The sequence below is a fragment of the Macaca nemestrina genome, chromosome 7, assembly GCF_043159975.1.
Source record: "Macaca nemestrina isolate mMacNem1 chromosome 7, mMacNem.hap1, whole genome shotgun sequence".
Classification (NCBI taxonomy): domain Eukaryota; kingdom Metazoa; phylum Chordata; class Mammalia; order Primates; family Cercopithecidae; genus Macaca; species Macaca nemestrina.
Window position 1 is genome coordinate 160,212,689 of NC_092131.1, and position 23,819 is coordinate 160,236,507.

The 23,819-nt window shown below is 54.6% G+C and overlaps 1 protein-coding gene across 6 annotated transcripts in view; it reads right to left on the bottom strand.

The window, feature by feature from the left end:
• Positions 1–84: 84 nt before the first annotated feature.
• Positions 85–23,819, bottom strand: part of LOC105491835 (mitogen-activated protein kinase binding protein 1) — a 57,726-nt gene continuing 33,991 nt past the window's right edge. For 2 of the 6 annotated variants that reach the window (XM_011758563.3, XM_071067054.1), the window contains 29 exons: positions 16,988–17,050; positions 16,699–16,756; positions 15,826–15,996; positions 15,300–15,437; positions 14,852–15,034; positions 14,604–14,621; positions 14,171–14,331; positions 13,226–13,415; positions 12,560–12,706; positions 12,166–12,341; positions 11,297–11,388; positions 10,914–11,039; positions 10,500–10,570; positions 10,223–10,344; positions 9,872–9,947; positions 9,653–9,764; positions 9,375–9,438; positions 8,992–9,126; positions 8,570–8,703; positions 8,309–8,364; positions 6,884–7,120; positions 6,189–6,355; positions 5,817–5,962; positions 5,505–5,702; positions 5,250–5,334; positions 4,707–4,990; positions 3,712–4,482; positions 3,360–3,445; positions 85–2,728 (listed from right to left, as the gene is read on the bottom strand). In XM_011758563.3, the coding sequence (XP_011756865.2) occupies positions 2,501–2,728; positions 3,360–3,445; positions 3,712–4,482; positions 4,707–4,990; positions 5,250–5,334; positions 5,505–5,702; positions 5,817–5,962; positions 6,189–6,355; positions 6,884–7,120; positions 8,309–8,364; positions 8,570–8,703; positions 8,992–9,126; positions 9,375–9,438; positions 9,653–9,764; positions 9,872–9,947; positions 10,223–10,344; positions 10,500–10,570; positions 10,914–11,039; positions 11,297–11,388; positions 12,166–12,341; positions 12,560–12,706; positions 13,226–13,415; positions 14,171–14,331; positions 14,604–14,621; positions 14,852–15,034; positions 15,300–15,437; positions 15,826–15,996; positions 16,699–16,756; positions 16,988–17,050 (4,495 nt within the window). In that variant the 3' untranslated portion in view covers positions 85–2,500. The remainder of the gene's footprint in view (positions 2,729–3,359; positions 3,446–3,711; positions 4,483–4,706; positions 4,991–5,249; positions 5,335–5,504; positions 5,703–5,816; positions 5,963–6,188; positions 6,356–6,883; positions 7,121–8,308; positions 8,365–8,569; positions 8,704–8,991; positions 9,127–9,374; positions 9,439–9,652; positions 9,765–9,871; positions 9,948–10,222; positions 10,345–10,499; positions 10,571–10,913; positions 11,040–11,296; positions 11,389–12,165; positions 12,342–12,559; positions 12,707–13,225; positions 13,416–14,170; positions 14,332–14,603; positions 14,622–14,851; positions 15,035–15,299; positions 15,438–15,825; positions 15,997–16,698; positions 16,757–16,987; positions 17,051–23,819) is intronic. The other 4 variants (XM_071067056.1, XM_071067057.1, XM_071067055.1 and 1 more) reach the window with 4 other exon arrangements.

Genomic DNA, 23,819 nt, shown 5'->3' on the forward strand with positions numbered 1-23,819 from the left:
CACAGCCGGTTCCGCCACCGAAGCGGTGGAGCGAGCAGCGGCGCCTGCTTCCGCCTGCCCCACCCACTGGCCGGCATCCCAGGATTAACAAACAATTGTGTTTATTGACAAGTTCATACATCAGTACAAACGGGCACGTTAAAAACAGCCCCCCGCCCCGTGCAGCCGAACAGGCGGCGGGAAGCGCCGTGACCTGCACAAAGTAGAAAAGTTATAAATAAGGGGCTTTCAAAACTGGGCGGGGGCGAATCTGGAGTTGGGCGGCGGTTGCCGGTGGCCTCAGACATGCAGAAGGGGACGGGGCGCCGGCCAGGCCACGACGCCCCTCACCCACATGGGGCAGAGGGCAGGAAAAGGGCGGCCACGTTCTCACAAACATCAGGCGGAGGGAAGCTCCCTCCTCGTGAAGGACCTGGCCCAGAGAGCGAACCTGAGTCCCACCTGCGGTGGGCACGGCTGGTGTGGGAGGTCGGCGCGCAGCGGGAGTTCCGGGGCCATGCGGGTGGCGGTGCTAGAGGAATGGGGAATGGCCAGGTTTGGAGCAGCTCAAGCGCACTCAGGCTGATGTCTCGGAGCTGGGCACCCTTCGGAACCCATTTCTTTTTTTTTTTTTTTTTGAGATGGCGTCTCTCTTTGTCACCCAGGCTGGAGTGCAATGGCGCGATCTCGGCTCACTGCAACCTCCACCTCCAGGATTCAAGTGATTCTCCTGCCTCAGCCACCCAAGTAGCTGGGATTACAAGCGCATGCCACCAGGCCCAGCTAAGTTTTGCATTTTTAGTAGAGACAGTGTTTCACCACGTTGGCCAGGCTGTCTCTATCACCTGACCTCGTGATCTGCCGGCCTTGGCCTCCGAAAGTGCTGGGATTACAGGCCTGGGCCATCACACCTGGTCCAGAACCCATTTCTTTATAAGCTTCTGCCTACCGCACAGCAGCGCGGGTGAAGGGGCTCTTGTGGCCTGAAGCTGTGGTAAAGCTGCTCTGACTTACCTGGAGCAGAGGGGAGCAGCAAGGCCCACAGACACCTTTCCTCAACTCTTTAACAGCCTCACAACTTGGTCCCACTCTACCTCCTATGCTCCCCTATCTCCTTCCCCTCACACCTAATTACTGCCCTTTTACATTGTAACCTATCCCCTCACCTCTGCCACTTATCTGTCCCATCTACCACTTTTCTAGTGTCTCCTTTGGCCCTGGCACCTCCCTCCTCTCACAGCATCCAGCACACCCGTGGGTGCCCAGCACTGCCTTTGAGGAGGCTCCTTCTACCTAAACCAGGTGTCCTATGGGCCATCTCCTATCAGCCAGGCTGTGGACACCAAGAATCCAGAATCTGGGTTCACTTAGTGTGCTGTGCCCCTTTTCTGCTCCCTGATATGTGTTCCACATAAGCCAGGGTGATGAAGCTGAGGCAGGATGTGAGCAAACCAGGCACACAGCAGCCAGCCGGATACTCTAGCAACCAACACCCAACTGCATGCTGTGCAGGTAGCGGGGTGTGTGTGTGTGTGTGTGTGTGTGTGTGTGTGTGTGTGTACGTGTGTGCACATGCATGCGTGTGATCTCATCTGTGGCCGAGGTCCTCAGGAGGTGGGCCAGGGCCCTGTAAACGAAGGATGTTCCAACACAGGCTTCTGACTGAGCATCACTCAGGATGCAGGGAGAAGGTGGCCTCTGGGCTCCAGCAGCCGGCTGGGGTCCACGGCTGGAGAACAGGGAAGAACAAGGGGCTGAGGAAAGGAGGCCAGAGCTTCATGTTTGCCCAGGTGAGGGCTTACTGTCCCGCAGCAACATCCCACAGCTGGCTCAAGTTCTGGCCAGGAGAGAAAGGGGTCACAGGGAAAGACAATGCTGGGCCCCTCTTGGAGGGAGAATAGGAGTGGAATGTGGGGGCTCAGGTCCTAATACCAATTCAAGTCTCCTGATGGCTGGGGACACCCTGGAGGGCCTGACGGCTCTGCCTTTCTGAGCTGCCAGGTATTAGGGAAAACCACCCTGCTCTGGCAGCCAGGGGAGTGTAGCTGGTGTGAGAGGGGAAGTGGAGGTAGAAGTGAAGGCCCACAGTTGGCTGAAGGGCCCTGAACACCACATCACCTCACCTCGACCCCAGAGTACCCTGTGTATGCTCCACCCCAGGGAGCTGATCCCTGCAGAAATTTCAAATGGCTTCTAAGAGAGGGCCAGCCCTTCCCAGATTCCGAGATGGGGCAAGCTGCCCTCCTACCTCTCACAGCACCAAGATGACAAAGACCCAAGACCTGTCCCTGCCACTGGAGGGGCTGTGGAGGCAGGAGTTCCAAGGAAGTGAGGCAACAGTCAGGGAAATAAATTAATAAATACAGGCGCCCTATGAGGAGCGGCTGGGAAGGCTGCTTTGCCTCTGAACACTGCTCCCTGCTTTCCAATCCAAACAGCCCCGTGGGTTTTGGTGAGTGGCAGAGGGGCTGCAGTTTGGAATCGCTGAGGCATTCATTCACTTGGGACAGGCTTCCGGAACTCAGAGTTTGCGTTCCATGCGCCGTTCCACGGCTCGAAGCAACAGTTCTGAGTATTGCTCCAGCAGGGCCTGTGTCTGCTCGGCTCCCACAGCCCCAGGGCTGCCGCCTGGGCTGGACGGCACTGCCCCAGCCAGGGCTTCCAGCTCCTGTCGCACTGAAGAGAAGGTGTCTCTGAGGAGCTGGGCGATCCGACTGTGCTCTGCTGAGGGCATCTTGCAGCCAGCCACCTGAAACAGGACCCCCAGAAGTGAGGTGGGGGAGCCTGTCAGCAGACATATAAAAGGGAGAGGTCCCACTTCGGTCCAGCCTGCCTCAGAAGAAGGGACTAGCTGGGAACCCTACCTGCCAAGATCAGCATGTATGGCCAGGGGACATGGGATGCGGCAGATTCTGGGGGTGACCCCCAAAGTGGATCCCATCGGATTGCAGAACCGTCTACATCTTACAAACAACTCCTTATGACAACTCTGGCAGAATCTGCTTTCTCTTTCAAAGTTTGGGCCTTCTTGGACTGTCCCCTATGTCTAAGGGGGCCAAATCGTGGATATGAAAAAGGATGCCATTAATAATTACACTGGGACAACATAAACTGGGATTGTCCTGAGCCAACTAGGAGATGTGGTCTCTCCAGGCCTCACCTCCTGAGGGAAGTCTCCAGCTCTTAACCAGAAACGACCGTAGGTGCCTGGTTCAAGAGGCTAGCCTGGCCTCTACTCCCCTCACCTATGCTGCCCAAGATGCTCTTGAGTGTTCCACCCTGTCAGCAGAACAGTAGTATGCCATTCTGGACATGGCTATCTGAAACACCCAGCACTACTGATGTGCTCACCCTCCTGCCGGGGGGCACCTAACACCCACCGAGTGGTAGAGCCGCACGGCCTGGCGCACGCTACCGCGGAGCTCTGCCACCAGCTGCTCACACTGCTCCAGGCTCACCGCTGGCTCTGAAAGAGACGGATATGGCTCAGTGAGACCCAACATGCAGCCCTTTCAGGCCTCCGCACCCAAGACACTCAGAGCAGGAGAGACCTAGCCCTCAGCATTGCACCCCCAACTTGCCCTCAGTCCCTTCCTCTTGCCTTCTCTTCCAATGGCCTCCCCAACACCACACAAACAAGGTCCAGAGGAGAGGGCCAGCCCCAAGTTCAGAAGCCACTGAATGGGCAAGTGGGTCAGAAGGAAATCATGAAGGTTAGCAGGAGGGTCTCACCATCAGGGGTGTGACTTATGGACCTGAGACGGGAGCAGAGAGGCCGAGAAACACCAGAAGCTGAACCCACAGAAATGAGATGGAGCCAGAGAGCGGCCAACAGAGACGGGAGAGAAAGGATGGGGCAGGAGATGAGAGCTGGGGAGCTGTGCACACCTGAGTCCTGGCTCAGGGCTGCCCCTGGCTTGGTGCATTCCATGGGGTTGGGAGTCTTCTCAGGGGGTGGGGGCGGCAAGTTTTCAGGGCCTCGGAGGAGGCTGCTGACTGGCAGTTGCTGGGCACAGGGGCTGCTGGGCCCAGGATGAGCCTGGCACTCTGTCCTAGGCTTGGCAGTGGTACCCTCCCCCAAACAGGCCCATCTCTCAGTTGTACTGTGAGCTTTTCCTAGGCCCAATGGGAAGCCAGGCTTTTCTGCCTCGCCAGGGGTCCGGCCTTTGGTGACAGGAGAGAATGCAGCCAGGGTAGGACGGTCAGGCAGTGGTTTGGGGATGTCCAGGACCAGGTGAGCCCGGCTGGGCAGGGCCAGCTTGCTGAGTGGTGAGACTCGGATGGGGGCAGGAGCTTGAGGTTCAGCCACCAGGCCCAGGTTCTCCCCAACAGAGATACTGCGGGATATCTTGGCCATGGAACTGGTGGTGGGGTTCTGATAGGAGTGAGGCCGAGACGGAGGGCCATCAGCTAGGGGCAGGGAGCCCAGACCATCCTGAGCTTCCATCTCCCGAGAGAGCAGTGGGCCTGGTGAAGGGGCCTGTAGACCAGCCTCATCTCTTTCTGCAAAGGAGACAGAGGTATACGCAGGTCAGGTGGCGAGGAAGGCATCCCAGATGCCAACACCCAATCTCAAAGAGCTGCTGTTCCCCTCCACATGCCCATTAAGGGACACCCAGTGGCCAGCACAGTGACACATCAGGGCCACACCAGGCCCTCCCTCCTCCAGCATGTACATGTGTTCCACACACCCTACACCCCAGCCCTGAGCCCAGCAGGCTCCTCACCCTGTGGCACCAGACTGTGCACAGACTGGGCCTTCTGGAGTCCAGATAAGGGGCTGGCTGTGGCCACTCTCTTGGGAGCCCAGCTGCTGTCAGAGTTGAGACGGCATCGTGGCAACAGCACAGAGGCTGCCTGCTGGGGGCTGGGGTTGCCGGAGGACGGTTCTACCTCCGGGGGTGCTCCAGGGGGACTGGCACCATTGCCTCTCGGCTGCTCACCAGATGCCTGTGGCACCTGGGCTGGTCTCGACATCAGTGCCAGGCTTGAGGAGGATGGGGATGGTTCCCTATAGGGAGGAAATGTGAAAGAAGAAACAGAGAAGGCTCCACGCTCCTCCCTGCCAAAATGGCGAAAAACTGATAGCACCAGGGCACTAGGAGAGAAGGACAAGCACAAAGCCAGACAGGGCTGGGAAAAGGCCAAGTTAGCCCAAAACTGGGAGTGCTAAACACCCCAGGCATGGAGAGAGAACACTGGAGGAGAGGGCAGCAGCCCTGGGAGGCCAGGAGAGCTGGAGCTGCTGCTGGGGGGAGGGGCCTCTGTACCTGAGTGGGCGGGTCTGTACTTGCAACAGGTATCGTGAAGAGATGCTCCGAGACTCTGACCTCTCTGGCACCTGCACTGGGGCCCCTACCAGGGTCAGAGAAATCATGAATTGGGGCAGAAATCAAGCCCTTGACACAGATTTTGCCTCCCTGAGACCCCCAGCCACTGCCTATACCCTGGGACCCTCCTCTCAGGTAGGCAAGGAGGGGAGAAGGGCAAATTGCAGGCACTAAATGCTGGCCCTCTGACCACACCTGGAGCAGCTCCATTGGCCAGAGTCTCAAAGTGCTGTTTCAGAAACTGCTCCTGGTCTGGAGTCCGGGGGCTGCCCTCCTGCAGCCCATAGGGGCCCATGCCTCCCTCCTCTTCCTCCTCTTCTTCATCACCCTCAGCTGGCTCTTCAAGGTCTGAAGAGATGCCATCCACACTGAGGGGCTCCGTGCTCTCAGAGTCTGGGTGTGGGGAGGGGAGAGAGGCATTGCACTGCACCCATCTGTTGCCAGAGCCTCCCCACTCACCTCCAGGCCCCACCCACCATGACCCCTCCCTCCAGGCTGCAGCCTCACCTTCAGTGGGGTGCTCGGGGCTGGAAAGGCAGCTGCTGCTGTAGTCCACAGAGCAGGCACTGTCAGGGCTGTGCTTTTCTGAGCTCCTGCTGCCTGGGTACACTCTTCCCAGAGTTCCCCGGGCTGGAGCCTGCACCTGGAACTCACTGCCAGGATTCCAGCAGGGAGAAGAAAAGGCAGTGAGCAGAGGTGGGCAGCAGCCCTGCTGGACTCCTGCCTGTGATCAGGGTGAGGGATGAGGCAGTGGTGAGCTAGAAGGAAAGCCCTGAGTATCCTGGGGGCCAACCCTCCCTCAACTAAAGAACACTCACAGGGAGGGGAAGACGGGGGTGCTGCACAGCCCACGAGGTCTGGCCAGGGCAGGATCCTTACCTGGTATCCATGGTGGGGCTGTCACTCGGCTCCGGGTAGACAATACCATCTTCAACGGGTGCAGGTTCCAGATCTTGGGCAAAGACCCCTTCCTCTTGTGACAATAATCGGATAATACGGGGACAGGAACAGGGTTGGGAAGCCTGAGGCCGAGGGGACTTTTCATTCTGGGAACAGGCAAAGGGACGTTACCAGAGCAGCTGGCGTGAGAAGAGGTGGCGGATGAGGCAGTGGTAGCTGGTGGTTAAGCCCTGAGTATCCTGGGGGCCAACCCTCCCCGTGGAGAAGAGGTGGAGGTGAGTAAAGATGTGCTGTGCACTAATTCTAGGGGGAGCTGAAGGACAGACACCAAGAAGCCAGGCTGGGCTCCAGCTGCTGATGTGAGCTTCTGGATGAACTGTATTAGCACTCTGGGCCGCCAACCTCCAGCTACCACTTAATACCAAGAGTCCTCCAAGAAACCCAGCCCAGGACAAAGGCCACTTTTGCCTCTCTACCCCAACCCCTCCCCTGCCTACCCTGATGACCAAACCATATGGCCCAGCCAGCCTCATCCTGGCTTTGCAGTTCAGGTTACCCATGTGCCACAGGGGCAATGCAAGCATAGCTGGACCAGTGCTCAGGTCCCAGCTGGTGGCAAAGGCTGCCTAAGGCCCCTTGGAGCTCTCTGGAGAGCTGGGAGAAAGCGGGCTCACCTGGCTAGTGAGTGAAGTTTCAAGGGCCTGCTGCCCATGCTTCCTGGGACCAGATGAGATGGTGGCCAGCGAGTCCTGGCTAGGGCCCCGTGGGCTTGGAGCCAGTGTTTCCAGCTGCCGTAGGTCCAGCATGGATCGAACGCTCAGCTCCACACCTGGCTGAGCCCAGCGCCCCCTTCTTCTGGGTCCTGGGTTGGCTGCAGGAGCTGGGTCCAGGAACCCCACGGACTCCTGTGCCTGGTGGGAGGCAGGGTGTGGGGGAGGAGTAACAACCACCACACAGTAAGATCAACAAATATCCACATATCCCTTACTATGTGCCTGGCACACTACACATATTAGCTTACTTCATCCTCACAGCAACCTTTTGAAACAGGCACTAGTATAATCCTTGTTTTACAGATGAGGAGACTGAAGCGCAGGGGGCTTAAGTGACCAGGCCGCATCCCACAGGCAGGAAGTGGCCTGCAGGTTAGTCTGGCTCCAGAGTTCATGCTCTTAGCTGCACTCCACATCCTCGGGCACATGAACCTCTAGTCTCAGCCTTCACCTGGTATCACGGACGCCTCAGAGGTCTCTCAAAGTCTCCTGCTCTGAGGACGGCCCCACCAGCAACCACTTACGACCAAAAGTCCTCCAAGAAACCCAGCCCAGGGCAAAGGCCACTTCTGCCTGTCTACCCCAACCACTCCTTTTGCCTCTCTACCTCACTTTTGCCTCTCTACCCTAATCGCTCCAATGGCTGGGGGCCCCAAAGTCCCTTCACAGCACCAAGGACAAACCTATAGCCCAGGCCTGAGACCCCTGGACGGTCAGGATGCTCCAGAGACATCACAGCATCATCACTCTGTGAAACTGTTGCTGACAACGGAAGGTACTGGTGCTTGGGGACTTGCTCTGAACCTTGATCCCCCTCTGGCCACCCCAGAGCAGTCACTCAGTTATGGGTCCCCTCATGGCCTTTTCCCTCTAACTATTCTGGAAGTTCTCTGCTTACCTCCTAACCGGGGTCTTTAGAACTACTGTTTCTCCAGATCTCCGCTCTTTGGATCCTTGATTTCCTGCACTTTAGTTCTATCTGGCTTAGAGGCCCTTTGTCCTCTCCACCTTGAGCTGTTCTCTGATATTTACTTCCAGGCACCAGGCAGCTGAATAAGTGCCACACCTCCCCAGGGCTGACTAACTCTGTGTTCCATCCACCTCATCTGGTCCACAAGAAGGAAATACCTGGGCTTTCTTCACCCCCGTACCCAGGACTGGCCCAGCTGCTTCAACTTCCCTGACAAGGCCTTCCTTGGATACAGGAGTGCAGCATGTGGGCAGACCCCATGCCCCAATACCCCTACCAGGCCCAGAAAGGCCCGTTCTCACACCTTCCTTTGCCTCCTCTAACCTTGGAAGAACACTTTAACAATGGCGACTCACCCGACTCATCTCCCAGTGGGACAGGCTTCGGGGCAAGGCAGGGCTGGGGACCGAGGCTAGACAGAAACAGGCAGTCAGGGCAGGTGTCTCCTGCCCACCCACCCCTGGAGCCCTGGCCCCATCAACCCATACCGTGTGTGGCCACAATGATGCCTCAGTTTCCTCAGCTCACACCGCTCTCACCCCAGAGTCCCAGAAAAACCATATCTAGCCATTATACCAACGAGGGACTATCTGCCCCCACACCCAACTGCCACGGACCCAGTGCTTTCTTGGTATTCTTGGCAAGGACGGGCAGTGCTGGAAGTTCTTCTTCAGTCCCCTCATCTTCTCCCTCCTTGTCACTGTCTGATGAGAGAGTAGGTCCAGGAGACAGCATCGATGGGGCCTGGTGCCTGAGTCCGAGACAAGGAAGGGCATGGGGATAGAAGACTCAACAGGGGGAGAGGAGGCTTAATGGGGGAAGAAGGAAGAGGAGACTCAACGGCGGGGAAGACAAGATTCAGTGGGGGGAGAGGAGACTCAACAGGGGGAAGAGGCTGACATCATGGATCCTTGTGTGAGAGGTAAGGTCTTGGGAGACAGAGTTGTGAACGGCAGGCCCAGAGCATGGAGGAAGTGCGGTAAGCTCCCAGCAAACCATCTGCACACCCACCCATCACTTGCCCACATTCTGTTCTCACCGGTTGGGTCCAGAAGCCCTTTGGGGAGAGGATGGTCCTTGCTGCTTGCCGCCCCGCTGACGCTGGCGCAGCTCGGCCAGACGCTGCCTCATGCTGATGGTCATCTCAGAGCTCAGGCGCCACACAAATATGCAGCTAGGGTAAAGCCACACAGTTGGCTGAAGCGGGGGTGGGCAGAACTCTGAAGGGGGCAGTGCCATTCGTTCCCCTTATCCATGGCTGGCAAGGAGACCAGAGCCACCCTCCACTTCAGGTCAGGCACAGCCAAGAGATATTCCTGTTAACCCCACTTCCCAGAGACATCACTAAAATGAAGAGAGGGGAGGGCAGGGTGCTGTGGCAGAGTAAGAATCTGCCTCTCAGGGAAGCTGGCTTCTGCTCACCTGTCCCCAGACACAGAGATGAGATGTTTGCAATCATTACTAAATTTCATGCCAGTGACAATCTCTGTGAAGAACAAAGAATACAGCCTATAAGCCACCTTAAATTCCCAACCAAGTCCTCTCCGTCCCAACAGTGGACACGGGGGTTGGCTGCAGGGTAGGGGTAGGTGGCTCTGTGGGTCCCAAGAAACTAACAGAAGAGTGAAGTTTCAGGGGTAGAACTCACTCAGGTTTATGCAGGTATCAGCTTCTACTCAGGTATTCAGGACTATACTCACCTGAGTGGCCAAACATGGTGGCCACACACTCGCCTGAGGAGAAGTCAAAAATGGAGAGATTCTTGTCGGAACAGCTGGTGGCAATGTAGATCCCTGAGGGGTCTGTCTGCACCTGAGGAGCAGGGTGTGCAGCTGGAGGACACGGGATGTACCAGTCCCTCCCATCCAGCACCACTCTGTCCCCGATCCCCTATCCGGTGCCCCCTCCTGGGTCCTTACCTTGATGAGTGTGCCATCCTCACCCTGTGACCCTTTAAACAGCTTCTTCTGCTTCCCGCTGCTGATGTTAAATATCCTGTAAGAAACACAGTCTCTTTCACGTGAGGAGGCAGTGAAGGTGGAACACGCCTGGGGGATGGAAGTGCCAGCTTTCGCTGCCAGTCTACACTCTCTGGGAGCTACCAGCAGCAGCAAACGGGCTACCACCTCTTGGGTGAGGCAAAGTATTGTAGGCTCAAGGGGGTACAAAGTCCTGTACAGAACGACAGATGTGGGAACTTAGCTGCACAGAGCTGACCCCCTAGGGCGATGAAGGAACGTGGGCAGAGAGTCGGAGGAGGGGACGCCCACCGAATATTTCGGTCCTGGCAGCCGATGGCCGTGTACTTCCAGCTGGGCTCCACATCCATGTCATAGAGCGTCGTCTTCCGCACCACGTGGTGTGTCCGTGTGAACTGCACTCCATCTCCAGACTGCAGGGGTGGAGCATGTGGACAGGCCCACACCCAAATGCCTCACCAGGCCCCAAGAGCCCTACTTGCGCCTCCCTTCACCTCTTGTAACCTTAGGCAGGGAATGGCAGACCCTGCCCTGCCCCGCCCCTCTCAGGAAAGCCCAGTGCCCTCACCTTCTGCGCAGTGCGGAAGTAGATGCTCTTGTCGGCTCCACAGCTGATCATGCGGACTTGCCCATCGCTGGCTATGAAGGAGGGAGGCCCAGCTGTTCCCACTGTTCTCACACATGGGAGCAGCCTGTCTCCCACCTTCCCTCCATGAGATCCCCCATCAAGCTACTCTACATGCCAGGGAAAACCAACTAAATTAAACCTGGAATTTCCTTTCTCCCTCTCCTCAGTCCAACCTGGTTGGCTCAAGTCCCTGCACTGAGAGTCTCTGGTCCACCTATCTTCCCAACCAGTTCCAGGCCTCCCAGCTGCTGTCCAACACTCCCCAACGACTGGCAGACCCTTCTCATGGAGATGGGAGGCAGATGGCAGCAGGGCTGAGTGTGGCAGGATGTGTCTCATTCACCCTGCCTGCACCTGCAAACTTGACAGCAGTGATGGAGGATGAGTGTTCGTCCAGTGTCTGCTGTAGGCTGTATTCCCGCCCGGCATCCAGCACGTGGATCAGCCGGTCCCGGCTCGCCGATGCTAGCAGTTTCAGACCTGGGGATGGAAGAACTCCATCAGCCATGAGTGCCCTGAACAGCCCTTATCTGGGCCTGGCAAAGAGCCCCAAGGGAACTGAGCCCCATATCCCCAAGCCATGTGAACCACAGAGCAAGGACAGAACTGTCCTCCTCTAAACCAGCAAAGACACAATGATCCAAAGATTACCGACCCCACATCCAAGAGCCAGGACAAATATAAGTGGCACCGGCAGGACTGCAGGAGCCCTGTGCCATTCCGGGCATTCTCCTGACCTGTGTCTGGCTTAGAATACTCCAGGCACAGAATCTCAGAGTCATGGGCCTCCACCTTCAGCATTTCACTCAGGGACTGAAGTTCGTGCACCCTGCAAAGATGAGGAGAGGTGGGAAGAGGCGATGGCCAGGTCGCAGGAAGAAGGACTCACGCCCACTTCTACATTTTCTCCTCCTACCTTTTTCCTTTTTGTGAACTTTTAGGCTTAGAGAAAAGTTGCTGAAAGAACAGAGCGCTTCCATATTGCCCTTACCCAGCTTTCCCTAACGTTAACATCTTACATAACAAGAGTGTAATTATCAAAACTAGGAAATTTATGTTGGTATAATACTATTAATTAGAAAACTTCTTCAAATTTCCCCAGTTTTCCTGCTATGTCCTTTTTCTTGACTCCAGATCCTATCCAGAGTCCAAATTGCATTTAGTTACTTCTCCTTAGATTTCTGTGGTCTGCAACAGTTCTCCAGTCTTTCTTTACTTTTCATGATCTTGATGCTTTTGAAGAGTACTGATCAGTTACTCTGTGGTATGTACCTCAATTTGAGTTTGTTGGATGTTTTCTCACGCCTACATTGAGTTTATGCATTTTTGGTAAGAATACCACAGAAACAATGCCACATTCTTCCTAGTACATCCTATTACGGGCATCATGATGTCGACATGAGGATGTTGATATGAGGATGTTAGTGATATGACCACTTGGGGAAGATGATTTCTGCTAGGTTTACTCATTGTAAAGTTACTACCTTTCCCTTGTAAATAAGTATCTTGTTGCCCAACCTTTTTGAGCCCAACCCTCTGTAAAGTTCTAAACACCTGACTCTGCACCACGAGCGGCAGTCAGTACCCACCCAGGGCCTGGCATTACCTAAGTGTGCCCATACGGTCCCCTGATGCTAGATGCTGTCCATTGGGGCTGACACACACCGAGCGGATGCCCACGCGGGGATCCATCAGGGACGCATCCGCTTTTTCTCCTCCAGGCAGCTCTGTGTCCAGCAGGGCCTGGGTGTTCCCATCCACATAGATGATTTTAATGAGGTCCTAGTGGAACAGGTTAGAAGAGGTAGATGAGGCAGGCCTGACCAGTACAGCTGTAAGGGGCAAGACAGCTGGGCAAAACAAACCCTTGGACCACAGAGCACAGCCAAATGAAGGCTGGAAAGCCAAGACCTAGGGACCCGTTCCCAATAACAACGTGCAAAAGCTGTGGGGAGGGGGGCACTGAGGGTGAAGCAGGGCCCCACAGCCTCAGGGCTCACACTGCTGAGGATGTTTCGGTGGAGGGTGGAGCCATGCACCCCGGAGCTCTCTGTATTCCATAGGCGGATGGTGTTGTCTGAGGAGCAGGTAATGAAGGAACTAGGGGGCAGGCAGGCCTGGTTACTGTCCTTCACCTCGGGGTAGACCTGAAGGGGCCGAGGGAACACAATCAGACCTCCATTTGGGAGCAGTCCTCTGCCTACCCAAGGAGATGAAAGGGAATGGGACGAAAGAGGGAATGGTGGCCAGGACTTAGTCCAGTGCCTGTCACAGGCCATACATAGCTAGTATATACTCTTCATTATGACCAAGGGGAAGCACCCACTATAAATCAGGCACTCTTCTATGCCTCCCACTTACATTATTTCATTGTATTCTTAGAACAATTAGGTGAAGCAAGTACACCATTTTACAGTTGAGGAAACTGAGGCTTGGTCAAATTCAATAACTTGTTCAAGATCACCGAGGCAAAACTAAAGATGGGGCACACTGGGGAAGCCTGTAACATTCAAATTCAGTCCCCGGGATCTATCCCAGGGAATTCACTGGAGAAACAGGGAGGCAGCAGGAATCTAAGATTATACTTGGGGATCCCTACTTTCTGTCCTCAAAATGGTATCCCAGCCAACCTGGCCAGTCTCCAGCCAGCCAGCCAGCCCACATACCTCCACACTCCAGACGCAGGAAGAATGATACAGAGCCGAGTACACCTTGCCCACTTTCTTGGGGTCCCTCACATCCCAAACATAAATGCTATGATCGTTGTACACACAAGACAGCCACTGATTAGTAGGATCAAAGGTCAAGGCAATGGTGTCTGGATACCTGGCATTGGCCACTCCAGAGAAGAGGCGACTGTAGGGAGAGGACAGGGCACACTAGTGAGACTGAAGGGACTGAAAAGAGAAGCCAATCCACAATGGAAGGAGCAGTGCGTGAGGAGCCCTTCCCAGACCTGCAGGTTTGGAAGTAGTTGCTTGAGAGAAGAAAGGAGCCCCTACTAGCCATTAGCAGGAACCTGACCCGGCACTAGCTGCTGGGCCATGGTGTTCGGACGAACAGCTTCACAGAACACCAACGTTAGACAGGTAATTCTATGGCTGTGATGGGGCAAAACCAAACCAAGACTACTCTGTGCACAGATGAAAACCAGATCACCACACAAACCACGACAGTGACCAAACACCGCCTTTCCCGTCTACATGACTGCTGGCGGCTTCCTGACCAAATACAGCTTTAGCCCCATACCTTTCCTTCACCTCTTAGATAAATTAACAAGATGTGCCACTGTAGAATTGCCCCTAGTTCCTGACAGCATCCAACCAGAATACTTCAATCCCTTGAACTACTCCTAAAATCACCCAACGCAAGCCCAAATCCCATATGCCCCTTCTAACACCCACTTACTGAGACTCTCCACAGTTCTCCACAGGGTGGGGTCTCCTTGGTTGCAACAAGTACCAATAAACCCAAATTCTTCTGTCTAAAGAGGTGTTCCCAGTCATCTCTGGGGCATCAGTACACTCTTCGCCTGCTCCCTGAGGCACTGACAAGAAAGACTGGGCAGGGGTAAGGCTACGAATGGAGGAAGGGGGGCCCACATAGCTCACCTGGCCTCAGTGATGCTGGCAATGTCTGTCCCCAGAGCATGGGGTCGGGGCAAGGTGCTAAGGAAGTGCAGGTTAGAGGGGTTGAAAAGGCGCACGGTGCCATCAGCACAGCCACAGAAGATGTAGTCTTGGCTCACAGAGATGCAGTGGGCCACTGTGGTCTGTGGGCAGAGTGGCTCAGCTCAGCAAGGCCACCTGCCCACTCAGTCTTCTCTCCTCCCCGCCCATCAACAGCCACCTGCCAAGAGGAGGGACCGGCCAAGGCAGGGGCAAGGGAAAAGCTGCCCAGCTGCTCTATTCTGAGCCCTCAGCCCTGTCCAGCCAGGGGATAGGAATCGAGGATTCTTCTAGGCACCAGAGGATCCAGTAAGAAAAGCCCAGTGAAGAGAAAGAAACAGCATGAGAAAGAGAGGAGGGTGCAGGCACCACTTACTGTGAAGCTGTCTGTGTTCTGAGCAGAAGAGGAAAGCAGGGGAAAGAGAGACAGAAAGAGCAGAGAGGAGGCAGTTACACAGATCACCAAGGGCTGGAACTGGGCCAAGCTCTAGCTCCCCCAAGCTTCATTCTCCTGGGATCTCCCGTATGCATGAGGGCCCAGCCCCTAGACTGAAGCCCTGGGCACTAGTTCTCCCCTAAGCTGAGACATGGGTAGACCCTACCCCTGGGGACAGAGGTACTTACCCTCAGCTCCACCCACTTGTCCAAAAGCCTTCGATCACTGAACTCGCACAGCAGCCCCGAGGACGTGATGCAGAAGGTGCTGTCCGCCTTCTTCCCTCTGCCACAGGCCACATCAGTGAATAGGTTGTTCCGCAGCTCTCCCAGCAGCCCTGAGCGGCCCAGCAGGGGCACAGTGGCATTCACCTGTGGAGGTACACCACTGTTACCCCCCTATCCACCCCAGAGCCTGCCCCTGGAAACCAGGCCCTAGGAGAGGACAGGGGATGCCTCCAGCACCCCCTTGCTCTTTGGGCCTACTCCTCAGCCCAGACAGCATCTGGCTCATCCAAAACTTCTGCATGACTGCTGGGAATGCAGAGAGAGGCCCAAGTCGGCCAGAGTCTCCTGGGGTGGGCTGGGCAGGCCCTGGCCGGGGACTTGGTGGCTACTCGCAGCTTTAGCACCTCACCTTTGAGGTCTTGCTGTCATCGAGATACCAGAATTTGATGTGCCGGTTGCCTGCAGTGACAAAGTAGCTGCAATCCTCAGAGAAGGACACTGCTGTCACCCGACTGGACACCTTGTTGGAGGCCACCACAATGTTTTTCTAGAGGGGATGCCAAAGGAAGAATCAAGGCCCTGTCTCTTGGAGCTAAGAAGACAGTGACTCAGAGAATGGAGGAGAATTCGAATTTGTACTTGAAAAAGTGTTTCTTTCCAGAATTTACTGGCCAGAAAAAGAGGGGTGGGGAAATAATCCCTTTCTAGAGGAGCTGAAAAGATTCATTTCCTGCAGAAGTCCTTGAAGGCATAAAGTTAGCTCCTTCCACCAACATGCTTGGCCACATGGTTGCTCTTTTCTGCTTCAAATAACTTTCCAGAATGAGAATGGTTCAGTGGGGTGGAGTGGAGCCATGCAGGCCAGCAGTTTCTTGCCTCCTCAGCTGACACTTGACCCCTGTGAGGCTGCCAGGCCATCCCACCCAGCCACTCACCTTCCAGGCCCACACGTTGACGATCATGTCATGCTGGTAGCCCACAGAGACGATGTACTTGGCGCTAGGAGAGAAAGCCACACAAGCCACACCATACTTGTGCTCCTGCAGCTCGGCCACCTGGCTGCGCTCTGCCACGTCCCAAACCCGCACGGCGGGCATGTGCCCACTCTGCAAGGAGGCAAGAACTGGAAGTGAGTTCTTGAGTTCTCCACAGGCATACAGCCCCCGTTTGTTTTCCAGAGTGGGGCCCTCGCCTCCTCAGTCACTGGATACCATCATTCTCCCGGCCAAAAGTCAGGGCAGGGTACAGAGGAAATATGGTAAAGATCTGAGAGCAACAGTGATTATCAGGGAGAAAGTGGCCCTGGAGTTTAGTCAGCATCTCTGGGTGCCCATCTGTACTTCTAGTTATTCAAGGCTCCCTGAATGGTTCTGATGGGCAGCCAGCATTGACAGCCACTACCACTCAGGTCTATTTGCTGCCGGGACAGAGGCGTTCCTCCTGAGCCCAGCAGGGGGCCCCCGGGGGTAAGGAATAGTTAAGGCAGTGGTTTCCAAAGCACCCTTCCCTGACCAGCAGCATCAGTACTATCTTGGAATTTCTTACAAATGCACATTTCGGAGCCCCATCCCAGACCTACAGAAGCAGAAACTCTGAGGACCAGCCTAGCGATGTGTGCTTTCACAAGCCCTCCAAGTGATTCTGATGTACACTAAAGCTTGAGAACCACTGTTTTAAGGTAGAGCGAAAACCAGGATTTGGTGTCTGTTTCAGAAGCCAAAGTGAGAGCAGGCCTAGGACCGCAGCTCTCTGCTGAGGCCAGGACACCTGCCCTCTTTACAGTACTGCCAGCCCTCTTCCTCACTCACCTCTCCAGTGACCAAGTACTTGCCATCAGGGGAGAAGGCAAGGGCAGTGATGGTTTTCCTGCAAGAGATGGGGCAGGCTCAGAGGGGCACTGGCATCCTGGCCTAAGCCTAGCCCACTCCCAGCCTCTCAAAAGGTGAGACCAGCAGACACCAATGGCACATGTGGCACTTCCGCATCTGACCTTACGCTCCAACCAGGTCCCAGCCCCCAGAGCCACAGAAACTCCAGATAGTGCCCTTCTCATAGCTCCTAGAAGGAAGAGGCATCCTGGGGACCCGGCCCATTTACCTGGAACTGTTGAGGATGTGGTGCTGTTTGTGTTTCCGGGGATTGAACAACACAACCACACACCTGAGGGGATGAGCAGACAACAGGCTCAGCACCAAACCACAGCTCCCCCAGGAGCCCTCCAGGCCACCCAGGACTTCCAGTCACCCAGCAGAGGGAGCTGGGTAGAGACAGCACAAGGGCTCCACTGCTTTTTTTTTTTTTTTTTTTTTTTTTTTGAGACAGGGTCTCACTCTGTCACCCCAGCAGGAGTGCAGTGGTGCAAACATGGCTCAGTGCAGCCTCAACTTCCCAGGCTCAAGCAATCCTCCCACCTTAGCCTCCCTAGTAGCTGGAACCACAAGCATGTGCCACCATGCCAGCTAATCTTTGTTTTTTTTTTGTAGACACAGGATCTTGCCACATTGCCCAGGCTGGTCTCAAACTCTTGAGCTCAAGTGATCTACCTCCCAAAGCGCTGGGATTACAGGCATGAGCCACCTCGCCCAGCCTCCACTGCTTTCTCCTGGCAACCTGTTCTTGCTCCTTTTCCCCACCAAGAGGGCCTATCTCTGTAGCCCCATGAGAGTCACAAGGACTCCCTGGAAGCCTGTCCCTGAACCAGGCCCCTAAATACCAGCTCTATCTCTGGCCATACCCACAAAGGGCTGGCAGGGACACAGGCCATCCCGCAGCCCTTCCATATACCCCAGGAAGGGGTGTAGGAGGGGAGAAGAAATGTGATTTGGACAAAGCAGGCCTCAGGTGCACAGCCCGTTCACAGGCTTGGGGTCACACGTGTATCAAGCATGTGTGCCTGAAGATGTAAGGTCTCTCACATGTGCACCCATGTGTGTACTTGGCAAGAGCTGGCCCCCCACACCCTGTATGTGTTGAATGAGGAAGGAAGTGGGAGGCCAGGCAGGGGCCACATAGCAGAAAGTCTCAGTAAGATGGGGTAGAGGGATAGAGATAGCCTGAGAAGGCCTGGGAAAGCCCTACAGTGCCACGGAGGTCCCAAGCCCCACCCTGAGAATCCCTGGCCCCAAAAAACCTGAGAAGAGCCCCCCGACTGCCAGAAGCAGACAATCAGGGACTCTGCCTGCCTCACAGAGAAGGGGGGGGCAACCTCTCCCGCCAGGCAGCAAGGCTGCTGGATGGAATCAGGTCCTGCCTTTCCAGAGGCAGCTCTGGAGACGGAAGCTGGGTAGTAGGAATCAGGGGCAAGAAGCCAAAGGCCAACAGCCAGGCAGCTTCTCTTCAGGCTTCTTGGCTGTCAGCAGGCCCTGGCCCGTTGCCCCTTCTGCCTCAACTCTTCGTTAACACTGGAACTAGCAAACAAGAGCAAGCCTGGAGGCTGCGAATAGGAAAGGCAGGGAGGAGAGAAAGAGCAGACAGCTACTACCCCCAGACCTAACTTTCCCTAGTAGGACCCCATTGCAGCCCCCATATCTGAATGCCACTACTGGCTGGAAGCTTGAAGGGAGGTAGGTGCAAGTTGCTAGTGAGTGCTAAGCATCTTGGGCTCAATAAACCACTTCAATATGCAAATTTGGGGACACTGGGACCTCCGATGTGACCAGATATGCCCAGAACTGCCAGGCTGACCAATAGCTGTGAAATTCCTGAGTCGCTTTTCTCCTCTAACCCCTCAACTCTTCCTGTTTTTTTTTTTTTTTTTCTCCTTCTTTCTCCATTTCCTACTCTTTCCTTGTTCCTGTTTCCTTTTTCCGTTTTTTTGAGACCAGGTCTCACTATGTTGCCCAAGCTGGTCTTGAACTCCTGGACTCAAGTAATCCTGCTGCCTCATCCTCCCAAGTAGTTGGGATTACAGGCTCATGCCACCCTGCTTAGCCCTTCCTTCCTTTCTTTCTTTTTTTTTCTTTTTGGAGGCAGGGTCTTGCTCTGTCACCCAGGCTGGAGTGCAGTGGCACCATGGCACCATCACAGCTCCCTGCAGCCTCGACCTCCTGGACAAGCAATCCTCCCACCTCAGCCTCCCAAGTAGCTGGGATTACAGGCACATGCCACCACACCCAGTTAATTTTTGTATTTTTTTGTAGAGATGGGGTTTTGCCATGTTGCCCAGGCTAGTCTTGAACTCCTTTCTCTTTTTATACCACCTTCTAGTCTCCTGCTTCCCCTTCTAGAATGTCACAGTCAGGAGGGTTTTAAAAATTATAACAGGCCGGGCACAGTGGCTCATGGCTATAATCCCAGCACTTTGGGAGGCTGAGACAGGCAGACCACCTGAGGTCGGGAGTTCAAGACCAGGCTGGCCAACATGGTGAAGCCCCATCTCTACTAAAAATACAAAAATAAGCCAGGTGTGGTGGCAGGTGCCTGTAATCCCAGCTACTTGGGAGGCTGAGGTAGGAGAATTGCTTGAACCTGGGAGGTGAAGGTTGCAGTGAGTCGAGATCATGCCATTGCACTCCAGCCTGGGAGATAAGAACTAGATTCTGTCTCAAAAAAAAAAAAAAAAAAAAAAAAAAAAAAGTATGACAAAAGCAAGATGGCTTTGGAAACTCTGCACCCCATCGCTCTTGAGCAGGCACATGAAAATTATAACAGAGCCAGGCACGGTGGCTGACGCCTGTAATCCCAGCACTTTGGGAGGCCAAGGCGGGTGGATCACAAGGTCAGGAGATCGAGACCATCCTGGCTAACACAGTGAAACCCTGTCTCTTACTAAAAATACAAAAAATTAGCTGGGCGTGGTGGCGGGCGCCTGTAGTCCCAACTACTCAGGAGGCTGAGGCAGGAGAATGGTGGGAACCCGGGAGGTGGAGCTTGCAGTGAGCCGAGATCACACCACTGCACTCCAGCCTGGGGGACAGTGAGACTCCGTCTCAAAAAAGAAAGAAAGAAAGAAAGAAAATTATAACAGAGTTCAAAGTCCACATATTTAGATTTTTTTTCTTTTTTTTTGAGATGGAGTTTTGCTCTTGTCGCTCAGGCTGGAGTACGGTGATGTGATCTTGGCTCACTGCATCCTCCACCTCCCGGGTTCAAGCAATTCTCCTGTCTCAGCCTCCCGAGTAGCTGGGATTACAGGCACCCATCAGCAAGCTTGGCTAATTTTTTTGTATTTTTAGTAGAGATGTGATTTCACCATATTGGTCAGGCTGGTCTCAAACTCCTGACCTCAGGTGATCCACCCATCTTGGCCTCCAAAAGTGCTGGGATTACAGGCGTGAGCCACTGTGCCCAGCCAGATTTAGACATTTATGTTTTAATACTTTATGCAGTATATGAAAAGTAATAGCCCCAGGCCTGCCACCATCATGAATTCAGAGCCCAGAAAGTTCTCAGTGGTTAACCAACATTTTCTGAACCTTCTTGCAGTCTGTGCTGACCTGAGGCCCTCTGCAGGCTCCTCTCTCCAGCAAAGGCTCAGTCTAAATGGGGACAGGTTCCCTAGCTTTCTGATGAGTTACACAGGAACAATGGTAAAGGGCTTCAGCTGAGAGTTGATCTAATTGAATTGACTCAATGCATAATCCAGCCAACCGTATCCCAAATCCAGAAAAAGTGGGCTCTATTTGCAAGCTTGTGAGTTTTCCCTTAATTCTCATCCCAAAGCAGCATTTCAAGCCTTTAAAGGGTAGTGCATCAGACTGCTTAAAACACTTTCCAAGTCACTGCATACAAACTCAGTCTTCCTGGGACACAATATCCTGTTTCCTCCTTCTTCTAGTTCAGCTCCATGGTGGAAGGAGAAGGGTGAATGGTGTGTGTGTGTGTATGTAGGAACACTACGTAGATAGAAGGATGACTGGCTAGAGGCAATGGCAATGAGGCAATCTCTCCCTCCTCTAACATCCCCCTGCTCCCAGTATAGCCTAAGAAATTCTCAGGTGTGCCATGGAAGAGCTAAGCAAGAAAAGGAAACACCAGAGGTCGTCCCTTAAGCAACTATTTTTGTTTCTAATTATTGATATTTGGAAGCCATCCAACAAGAGAAAGAAAGAGAGCATGCAACCACGGCCACAGCTCCACATGCAGGGACGATAACACAGATGCTGAAGTGACAGCAGCATGGCCAGGGCTCCCTGTGTGCTTGGCTTGTTGACGCCCTCCCGACCTGTTCTCAGAAGCACCAAGGAGCCCTCTCAGCCTTCTTGGTGAATTCTGAGCAAGCTCCTAGGTCAGCTGGGGAGAGGAGCGCGGGGCACGGTTTGTATCAATCTTTCCCTCCACATCCCCTGACCCTGCCCAGCAGGGTGAGCCCTTGCTGCAGTGCTGGCTGGGATCCACCACATGCCAAGGGCTGGGTTGGCCCACCCAGCCGAGTCCCGCAACTCAGCACCCGAGGGTGCAGGGCGGCTGCTCACTCTCACGGGGAGGGTGTAAGGCCTCAGCCTGGGGGAGTCACGCTGTGGAGTACTGGCGCCAGGTGCTGGGCCTACTGCCCAGGAAGGGCCAAGCCTTCAACATCCCCCTTCCCTACACAGGTCCAGGCCTGCTGCTACCACAGAGCCCAGGATTCCCACAGGATCCACCTCCTACCACTCTCCATCCCCCGGACGGGATGAGCTATGCACGGGGCAGCATAGACAGGGAGCAGGACACACAAGATCAACCAGGGACCCTAGGCCTTTGAATTGTTTCTTTCAGACCAGGTAAAATCTGAGAGTGACTCACAGAAGCTTACCAAAGGGGCTTCTGGCCTCGCTCAAATGTCGCCCTCCAGCCCTATTTATCATTACAACCCTACCCCCATCACTGCTACTGCTCATACTGTTTCCAAAGCACACACCAACTTGTACTCATGCTTATAACTTACATTGGGGGTGGGGATCCATCTTCACACACCAGACTGCCAGTTCTGTGAGGATGGTATTTTTGGTCTGTTTTACTTACTGTTAAGTTCCCAGGGCCTAGAAGATAGGCCCGCAGTAATTATTTGTAAATGAGTGAATACATCTTCAAGTCACTAGCTGCAAGATCTCAAAGCCCTGGCTGCCAAGAACCTCCTGGGTAGCAGAGTGTGAACCAGGGCCCTGGGGACAGGTCCATGTCTCTCGTGTACCTCAGGCATTTAGGACTCCTTGATGCTCAAGGGCAGCGCTGAGGTGGAAAGAGCAGAACACTAAGGTCACAGGCCTGTCTGCTAACACACTGAGTGATCCTGGGCACCGAGTCCCAGCCTTTTCTTCTCTCAGGTCCACGGGTCTCTCCACTGTCCCTGGTGAATTCCCTACAGAGAGTGAGAAGGCAGCTCTGTGTTCCTTCAGCTCAGGTGCCACGAGAACACAGTTCAGGAGGAGGATTCCGTCACACCCAGTGCGATGCTTCCAAGCTGAGGATCTCAGCACCAATTCTAACATGGGCTGAGTAAATGGAGGGCCTCCTCAGGAGAGCAGGGCTTCCCTCTCTTCCTCCCCACTTAAATCAACCAAGAGATCTCTTCTTAGCTACCGGATACACCCTGTTACCTCACTAGGACACTTCCCACCCCAGCAGGAGAGCAGCAGCTGTGCGCAGGACACTCACCCAGGCCACTCTGGCATGGGAGCCAGGAGAAACCCATTCTCAGGACTAGGCACAGGGGCACAGGTGCCCAGGGGCTGTGCTGGGCTCGAACGTCCATCTCCACTAAGCCGGATGGGGAAAAGGCCCAACTCAATTAATGGTGTTCAGCTCAACTAAGTCTCTCAAAGGGGCTGTCTGACATCCTCTGGTAGGGGGGCTTCCCATGGGGAAACAACAGCCAAGGGATGTAGGAGCCACTAGGACAGGCTCCATGCTCAGCCTGGAGCTCCTACCCACCTCTCCCTGACACACTGCCCACCCTCCTTTCCTGTGCTGTTCTATTTCCTTTCAGAAAACTTTGTTTTGGTTTGATATTCGCCTCTGGGCCTCAAAGAATTTTCTGAGTTTTGTTTCTCTCCTTGTTTCTAGGATACCTGAGCTGGCTCCTAAAGCAACAGGCACAGGAGGAACAAGAGTGTGGGGGCTGGGGGCAGTGTAAGGATGATCAGATAAGAAAAGCTGGGAGACGAGGAGGGAGGTGAAGAACCTGCTTGTGCTCACACAGAATCTGGTGGCCCCCAACATCACAGCAGCACATCAGGGAGCTCTGGAACACAGCAAAACTCAAACACCCAGAAAGAAGCCATTTGCACAGAGAACTTGAAGTTCTAAGAAATCAAAAGGTCAGGGAACAGATTAGGGGCACTGCCCGGGGGTGGCCAAAGCCAAGCACACACACTCAGGAAACCTACTAGAGGTTCCATCAGGGAAGCCTGCACACCACCTGGAAGGATCATGACTCCCAGGCACATGCACTGGGCTGAGACCTGCCCATAAACATGCATAAACACACGCCCTTAAAGACCAGGCCTGGAGTCCAGGGGTGTGTGAGGAAGAAAGCGGGCAGGACTCCACACTCCCCAGGGCAGGGACACAGGGCTCAGCATGCACCAAGCAGCACCCCAAGGCCTTTTCTGCCTATGCTACATCCAGCCCCAGCCCCACCTCCAACAAGAGGGAACCTGGCTTTCCCAGGCAGAGGCAAGAACAAGTGGAATTCCCCTGAGGCAGGCTGCACAAACTTTTCCAGTAGAGAGGTCTTTCCATCAACTTGCTTCTCTAGGGGAAAATGGAGCCCAGTCCAGCCTCTGCCAGGCAGAGCCCGTGTGGCTCCACAGCACCCCTCCTGCAGCCATTAAACACCAGAGGACCACCTGGGAGGGAGAATGACCCCAAACCCAGGGACGGAAGTCTCCCTGGCGCAGACTGAGCTGCCCATAAAGGGGGCTCTTCTCATTCAAAGGGCAGGCAGGCAGCTTAGAGGAAAAGCAATTTGTTAAAAATAAGCAGAAAGTGGCCGGGCACAGTGGCTCAC